This window comes from Phyllostomus discolor, chromosome 11, assembly GCF_004126475.2.
Source record: "Phyllostomus discolor isolate MPI-MPIP mPhyDis1 chromosome 11, mPhyDis1.pri.v3, whole genome shotgun sequence".
In the NCBI taxonomy this organism is placed as follows: Eukaryota; Metazoa; Chordata; class Mammalia; order Chiroptera; family Phyllostomidae; genus Phyllostomus; species Phyllostomus discolor.
In genome coordinates, this window is record NC_040913.2 from 53,784,753 (window position 1) to 53,792,853 (window position 8,101).

Below are 8,101 nucleotides of genomic sequence, written 5' to 3' on the forward strand. Positions count from 1 at the left end.
GCCCTCCATCCTTGTTAGTTTTTGATACTGTCAGAATATTTAATTTTTGCTATTAAAATAGGTGCTCGCTGTTAACTTATATGCTTTTAAATTTTAATTTGCATTTTTCTACTAACTAATGTTGTTGAACATCTATACTTATTTGCTGTCCATATGTCCTCTTTGGTAAAGTGTCTGTACGAGCCTTTCACCATAACTTAATTGGGTTGTTCATTTTCTTAATATTGGGTTTTGAGAGTTCTTTTCATATTGAATCACCTGTGTTACCTAGGTGATTCACAAATATTTTCTCCCAGCCTGTAGGTTTGCTTTTCATTCTCTTAACAGTGTATACAGATTTTTTTAAAAAAACAAATGTGAACTCAGCATGTGCATGCTGTTTTGTTATATACATTTTTTCACTTAACAATGTATTTTAAACATCTTTCCATGTTATTCTTCTCAACATAAATTATATTCCTGAAGTTTTACAGCTGAGTCAGAAGCATTAGTACTTTCAGAAAGGGGGCATCACTGTCTAGGGAGGGATGGAAGGAAAACTTCATTTCTTCCTAGTTTGTAATTGGAACCCCTGCTCAGCCTTTCTACTTGACGGCACCCAAAACGGAAGCACCTACAAGAAAAGGAGATTTTATTTTGTGCCTTAGGTGAGGTTCGGAGCGGCACGCGGGAGGCTTCGCTCAGACCCCGTTGCCAGGTAACGAAGGGACTACACAGCGGGATAGGCGTTTCCCTGGAGACGCCGGATCCGGAAGTACACAGTCCTTTCGGTCCCGCGGCCTAGCTCGTCCCTCGCTCCTTCCACCAGTCTGGCCGCGAGAGATGACGTGTCTGAACTCTGTAGGCCGAAGCCAAGAAGAGGATGCTGGGTAGGAGCTGGCAGGGTAGACGGGCCAGCCTTGCGCATGCGCAATCCACGCACTCCATGACCCGGCGTGTGTCAGGAGTCCAGAAACCATTTCTATTGAGGAATACTCCACTTGTCCGGGGTTTTGCTTTTGCTTAGATCGGAAGGTTGAAGGGCTGGTGTGGTTTGGAGACAAAAAGGTTGGGGAACCATTTGGACTCCCAGGCTGCTGCGGGCTCAACCTCAATGAGTAACCGAACGGCTGCGAGCAGTCGATCATTCCACTTTCCTCTCTAGACGGAAGAGGTTAACTTGTGTGGAAAACCTGAGGTTTATTTCAGCGCTGGAAGTCTGCGATTCTAAATTCTGACCTGGACTTTCCGTGGTTTGGCGCTACCAGTCCTGTAGTGCTTTCCGGTTACTTGCCCTTCTTGTCTCTTTTATGTGCCAGACACTGCTATAGATTCTGGGGATGTAGAGATGAGGTCCTTACTTCATGGAGTTTACATATACATGGGGAGTGAAAAAGTAAATTAACCACACTAACTGCAAATAGTGGTAGTGCGGTATACCATGCGTTAAGCAGAAGAGTGGTATCGAAAGGTATTAAAAACTTTAGCCATCGAAAACTTTTCTGAAAGAAAGGGTTTCTTGAGAAATATACTAGCCAGATAAAGGACCAGGTCCTGGGGCATGCAGTCTAAACCAGGGCTAGGTGAAGAAGACAAACGTCTGCTGTTCCGGGATGCAAAGTGCTCTTTTATACAAACTTGGGGAAAAGAAAGATGTAAATTGTTTTGAAGGAATTTACATTAGCTGTGAAGGGGCTGGGAGAAGGTGAAGTAGGGCTAGTTCTGGGACAGGTGATAAAGAAGTGTTTGCTCTTTGGATTAGTTGTGAACAGTCTGGAAGATGTATTGGAGTAGCACCTGGTGGTAGGGTATTTTCTGAATATGTGGAAATCCCACCTGGAACTTAATTGAAAGTTTCTACATATATTCAGGAATATTATCAGTCTTGTTGGTTTCAGCCTCTTGTCTCTTCCTTCCACCTTTCAGCCTGCTGTAGTTTGATTTTGGGCATCTCAGAATTTTTCAAAGCTGGAGCTCTTAGTGTAAACTGCCTTTACAAGCAAGAATTTTACCTTTCATTGTTCTGATTACCCTACAATGTGAAACAATGGTTCTTAACCTTTTTTGCAGGATATTAGATCCCTCTGAAAATTTAATGAATGTCATCAACTTTGGGTGTGTGTGTGCAAACACCCACAGTGAGTTAGATATGGTTGCATGAGGCTGCATGCTTTTCTGAATTGTCCATTTATCAAACTATCCCATTCTTCAGTTCTGAGCTGGATCCCTGGTGTCGATTCCCTGGTATATGGTGGTTAAGTTGATGCACTCTTCCGAAGTATTCATTGAACTATCTAGGCTCAGATTAATTGATTTAATGTCACGAAAAGCAAATTTATCCTCGAAAAATACTCAGAAAATGTACCACATACATGATGCACATACAAACACGGACGACACATCACTTTAATAGGAAAAGTGACAGAAACGTAGGGATAATCATAGCGGATTTCTGTTTCGCTAGGACTCCTTTCCAAACTAAGCTGTAGGGTGTGCCCATGTCTTTGCAAAGTGTCAACACTAGCTTCTTCTATTTGTCTACTCCCGTTTTTCCACCTCTTCAAGAGGTCTTGTGTGTTTTGTGCAATCACTGTCCTACGCAGGAATGCTTGGAAGCTGTCCATGCAGACACCTCTGTGTAGCTGTTTGAGCGAGGACTTAGAGCTAGTTCCTCCCCATTTATTTTCTTATCCTGCTGCTAAACAGATGTTTCCCGAACTTCTTCCTGCCACCAACTAGGTTTCCATCAACTACTCTCTGGAGCACCAGCTCTTTCATACAGGTTGGCATGCTGGGAACAGAGCAGTGAGAAAACTTCAAGATGTGTAAGGGAAATTGAGACAAAGCAACGAGCCTGGGGGTGCCAGGCAAGCAGGACCGCTGCACAGCGCCCCAAGGGAGCTCTAGATCTGAACTTGGAATAGGAACGTGAACGCCGAAACGTCTCTCCCAGAAAACCTCAAGCCAGCCAGCCGAAAACCTGGAGAGTGGATTTTCTCCATGCTCCCTCCGGAAACTCTTCGCGGCGCTTGCGGCCGCTCTCACTGAGCATGTGCAGGCGGCGTTGCGCATGCTCTGTCCAAGTCCAGTTCGGTTTCTGTTGCGGGATCCGCTGTCTTCTAGCGCAACCGGAACTGTCCGACGCGGGGCCGGACTCAGCTTGGGCGACCTTGTTGTCTCTGAGCCTTCCCTTCCCTCATTCCCTTTTCTCCCCTTCGACTCGTCTGCCCTTTTTCCTGAAATAGCCATCATGAGCGGGAGGCTGTCGGCGTCGTCTCCACCTCGGTGGCCGGGGTTATTGCTCCTATCGCTACTCCTGCTGGGGGCAACGCCGGGCCCGCGTCTGTGCGCGGCTTTCTATTTGCCCGGCCTGGCACCGGTCAACTTCTGCGAAGAAGAAAAAAAGAGTGACGAGTGCAAGGTGGGTGAGGCCTGGTGGACCTCCAGGTGCACTGTCGGAAGGGGAAACTTCTCTCTTCAGAAGAGCTGGGGTTCGAGGGGAAGGGGGTGTAGCAGTGGGTGGGGTCAAATGTCTCCGGCAGCTTTGGGGCTTGTTCTGGCTGTGGATCTGAGGCTCTGGAATGGCTCCTGCAGGGGGTTAGATTCTGGAGGACTGTGGGCCTCAGGCTCTTCTCCCGTCTGGCGGACCAGGTTGCACCAGTTGTATTCGGTTTTCCTGGAACAAGGACCATGTATGTATGGCGTTCCCCTGGAGTTGGATGCCTGCATGTCAGCAGCAAGCGTCCCACGAGTGAGAGTGTACGCTCACAGCCCTGTGTCATGCACTCCAAGCGAGTGGACAACCAGGTCTTCCAGTAACTTTTTGATCCGTTGCTTCCTGTTTTATTCCACTTTACGAGAACTCTTCGTTGGTGATGAGAACTTGTTCTTTCTAGAACTTAGATATTTTAACTCCATAATTAGCAGCTGGTTCCTTAATTGTGGAATATAACACTTTGAACTGCGTAAACTGAATTAATAAAGACTTGCTGTAATGGTTGAAACAGTTAATTTCTATTTTTTAAGTATAAAAAATTTAATATACAAAAATATATACGATTCCATTATTTAGTTTCACTGAGATTGTTTTAAACACTCAAAGGAGCAGGGGACAGGAGAAACTGACGTTTTCTTCCTAGAGCAAGTCTTGAAAACATCATTCTCTTAAGACCATCACTGTCAAGGTTTTCAATGTTACCGCTAGCAAAAGAGACATAAGTAAAAGTGAACGCTTTTTAGATCATTTGGCGTAGGGCATAATGATATACATACATAATTATTCTAAATTGGTAAAACTTAACATTTGGACTTGAGGATCTCTTAGAAACCATTAATAAATTTAACGATCCAAATAATCATTTAGCAAACTTTTACAATCTATAAAGTTTATTTACTAACTTTGATTTTTTTAAAAGCTGGTGTTTATTTTATTATTGCCAGCTTTAGTGTAGCTGTTAACATTGAGCTGATTTTAGGGAATTAAAGAAGGTATTACGTTTTTCATAACATTTTACAGTTTCTGTTTAAAAACTTGGGTGTCTGAAAATGTCTAAGTATCTTTAAGTTTTACTCAAGTCAAGCATGTGAAACCGGAGCTCTCACACTTTGTAGTGCAAGAAGCTTTGACTCAGAGTTCTGACTGAAAGAATATAGTGCTAGGCAGAGCTAGTTTCCCAAGCACACTGGTTTTTCTACTAAATATTTTAGTAATCAGCCTTTAAAACCTAGTATGTGGTCTTTAAATTTAATAGCAATTGTGTACTGTAATCCTAGTGCCTCAGAGACAAAAAATGTATCTCTGTCTTCTAGGAACCTCAAAGTAAAGGACGTATGTTTGAACAGATTATTGAAATCTGATGTTATTGAAGATGTATGTCTAAAGTGCTCTAAAACAGAAGTGAAGAAACATTTGTGGATTGGAGTCTTAAGGGAAAGCTACAGGAAGAAGTGACATTTGAGATGAACTTATGAAAATGATTATAAGTGAAATTTACAGGTGGTCTGCCAGTTAGATAATTTTTGTTTCCTCAACAGGTCCTTCTTTAAGTAGCTACTTTTTGGTTGACTTTTGGCTAATTTCAGAGTCCTTTGGATTTTTAATTTTCAAAAGTACAGAGATAAAACAGGCAAGGCACATTATTTTTCTGAAATGGTTGGATTTCATCTTTGATGCCAGTTGCTTTCACATCTTGGTCAATGGAAACAACTCTTTGATGAGAAGAAAGATGTACTTTTAGCAGTTTTTTCCCTCTACAATTTGACTAACTGGTACAGGGAATCTGAGGTGAACTTCAATATTTCTTCTCTTTGCCTCTCAAAGAATAAACAGTTTAAGCAGTAAACAGTTTAAAATTTCATTGCTTCAGTCAATGTATTAACAATAATACACTGATCCATTCCATATTTGTTAAAAACAGTCTTGTTTACACTATTCAGAAAAGCTGAAGGGACGTATTTTAAAAACTAAAAATGGGAGTTGTGAAATGAGAATAATTATTTCCAGAAGATGCTATTAGAGTAGGGAATCAAGAGTTGGATGAATTGGGTAAGTCATTGATAGTTTCCATCAGTTTTTTCATTTGTAACATGGAGATAATAATACATGATTATTATATTCATTTCTCAGAGAAAAGTACAGTACTTATTATCTTTGTGATGCTGTAACATATTCATAAGTATAGAGATGAAACAAGGATGTATATCTTCAGCATAAATGTAGTTTATGTAGTTTAGTCTTTGTATGTACTGTAAAGTTCATGTCCTGAATTTAGCTCACCATTGAAAGATAGTCAAAGCAACCCTGGAGATTTGGTCATCTTTCCCTTTCAAAATGTTTTATGTTCAGTTTCGTAGCAGAGAAACAAATTTAGTGAACGTGAAATTCTATTTATATTGCCTGACTTCTGATTTATGATCTTTATTAGCATTCATAAATGCTTTGATTGTGTTCTGTGGCTTTTTTTTCTTTTAGTTTGCTAACATTACGTGTACATATATTTGAATAGTGGACATTCTTAATAGTTTTTATTGACTATATAGTATTCCATTCTATTACTGTATTTTGGGTTGCTTAACCATTTCTTGCTTGTAGAGCATTTAGATTGCTCCCAGTTTTTCTCTATTATAAATAGCTTTGCTAGAGTGTATTAAGCAGGAATTACTTGCATATTCCTAGATATAAAATTACTAGGTCAAAGACAAGAAGCAATTTGATAGCTCTATTTAATGTTACCATTGTTATTTTAAGAAAGATAGTTTTGATTTACAGTGCCATTAGCTAAGTGATTCTGTGTCTCCACAATATTTTAAAATTTTTATTTATCAATTTAATAGCTATGTGATGGTACCTAAAATGTTTTTAAAGATTCTGCTTTTTTTAAAGATTTTATTTATTTACTTTTGGGGGGGGGGAAGGAGGGAGAAAGAGATGGAGAGAAAGATCAATGTGAAAAACATTGATTGATTGTCTCTTATGTGTGTCCTAACCAGGCCAAGCCTGCAACCCAGGTATGTGCCCTGACTGGGAATCCAGCTGGTGAACTTACACTTTGTGGAACCATGACCAGCCAACTGAGTCACACCCATCAGGGCCTAAAACATTTTTTAATGCTGCATTATTTTCATTGCTATTGAGGTTTCTCTGCCCTTTCATTGTTTTCTTTGATTCGGGTGGCCAAAAATCCATTCAGTTTTTTCTATAAAAGAGAAGACATTTTTCATTTTCGCCAATAACTATTGATTTGGATATTTTGAGTATGTCAGCTGTCTCCCACATGGTATAATGTTGGTTGTTCTTAATGTCTTGATTTGATCACTATCAACTTCAACTGGTCTACCTGACTGTGGAGTGAGAAATCTCCAGCAGGAAACTTCGCAAACCACTTTTGACGCATTCATTCAGTCACAGCACCTTCTCCATACACTGCACAAATTTTTTTTATTGCATTTCAGTTGCATTTTTACTTTTCTTTTATGTCTTGAAATAATATAGCATAATATGCCAAACATACTGCTTATTTTCTTCCATCTTCAGTATTAAAATGGCTACACAGAATTCACCAATTTTGATGTTTTTTTTTTTAAAATACATACTGATATGACAGCTGTCACAATACACTATAACAAAATTGTTTCCAATGAAGTTACAGACAACGAAGTGATACTAGAGCAATCTTAGGAAAAAAACAAATGAACATTTTGGCCAACCCAGTATTTGCCTTATTTTGTTAGTTTTTGAAATCAGAGCTATAAAGGATTGAACCATGGTATTACTTTCCTCTAGGATCCATTTTACTTTCTTAAAATTAGTGGACAATAAGTTGAATGCAATAGGTAGAATAAAGTGCTGATTAGACATGAATAGATCTTCACACGGTAAAATGTGCAGTTCCACTCTACTTTGTAAAAGTTTTGGCTATTTCATTCAGCTGCTCCATGCTATTTATCTTTCAGTTGAGTCTTAAGTATGCCAAGTGACATTCTGATAGCTAATAGCTGAAGATTAGTGAGCAGTTCACTGTTGCTGCTTTTAACTTTGAAGTAATTAATTGGCTTGTCAACATGAATTCATATCTAACAACTAAACTCTCCAAACATCTGCCACTCTTTTACTATTTGATGTACAGATCATATTCTTAGATGAAAGATTAATGTTTTCTTTCCTGTCTAGTAAGGAAAAAGGGCTAAAAATACCCACTGATAGTTTTTGAAGGGAAAGCTTAAATGAATTAGTAACTTTTCGATTAAAAGAAGACTTAATCAGAAGCATGCTTTTAAGAAAATCCTAACCCAAGTTTATGTTTTTTGATTTTTAGAGAGAAAAGAAGGGGGAGGGAGTGGCGGGGGTCAGGGTGAGCAGAAGAAAGAGGAACATCAATATGAGAGAGAAACATTGACCTATTGCCTCTCATATGCACCCCAGCTGGGGATCATACCTACAACCTAGTTATGTGCCCTGACTGGGAATCGAACCTGCAACCTTTGGCATATGGGATGATGTTCCAACCAACTGAGCACCTGGCCGGGGCCAGAAGCATACTTTTAGTCTTCCTTTCTTGAAATATTTTTTTTTTAGAAGCTTCTAATAAATGATATGTCTGTTGTTGTGAGCAGTTGCCTATAA

At 39.8% G+C, this 8,101-nt stretch overlaps 1 protein-coding gene across 3 annotated transcripts in view; it reads left to right on the top strand.

The window, feature by feature from the left end:
- Positions 1–3,033: 3,033 nt before the first annotated feature.
- Positions 3,034–8,101, top strand: part of TM9SF2 (transmembrane 9 superfamily member 2) — an 84,293-nt gene continuing 79,225 nt past the window's right edge. Inside the window, exon 1 of one of the 3 annotated variants that reach the window (XM_028526298.2) lies at positions 3,034–3,400. In XM_028526298.2, the coding sequence (XP_028382099.1) occupies positions 3,050–3,400 (351 nt within the window). In that variant the 5' untranslated portion in view covers positions 3,034–3,049. The remainder of the gene's footprint in view (positions 3,401–8,101) is intronic. The other 2 variants (XM_036011409.1, XR_004899896.1) reach the window with 2 other exon arrangements.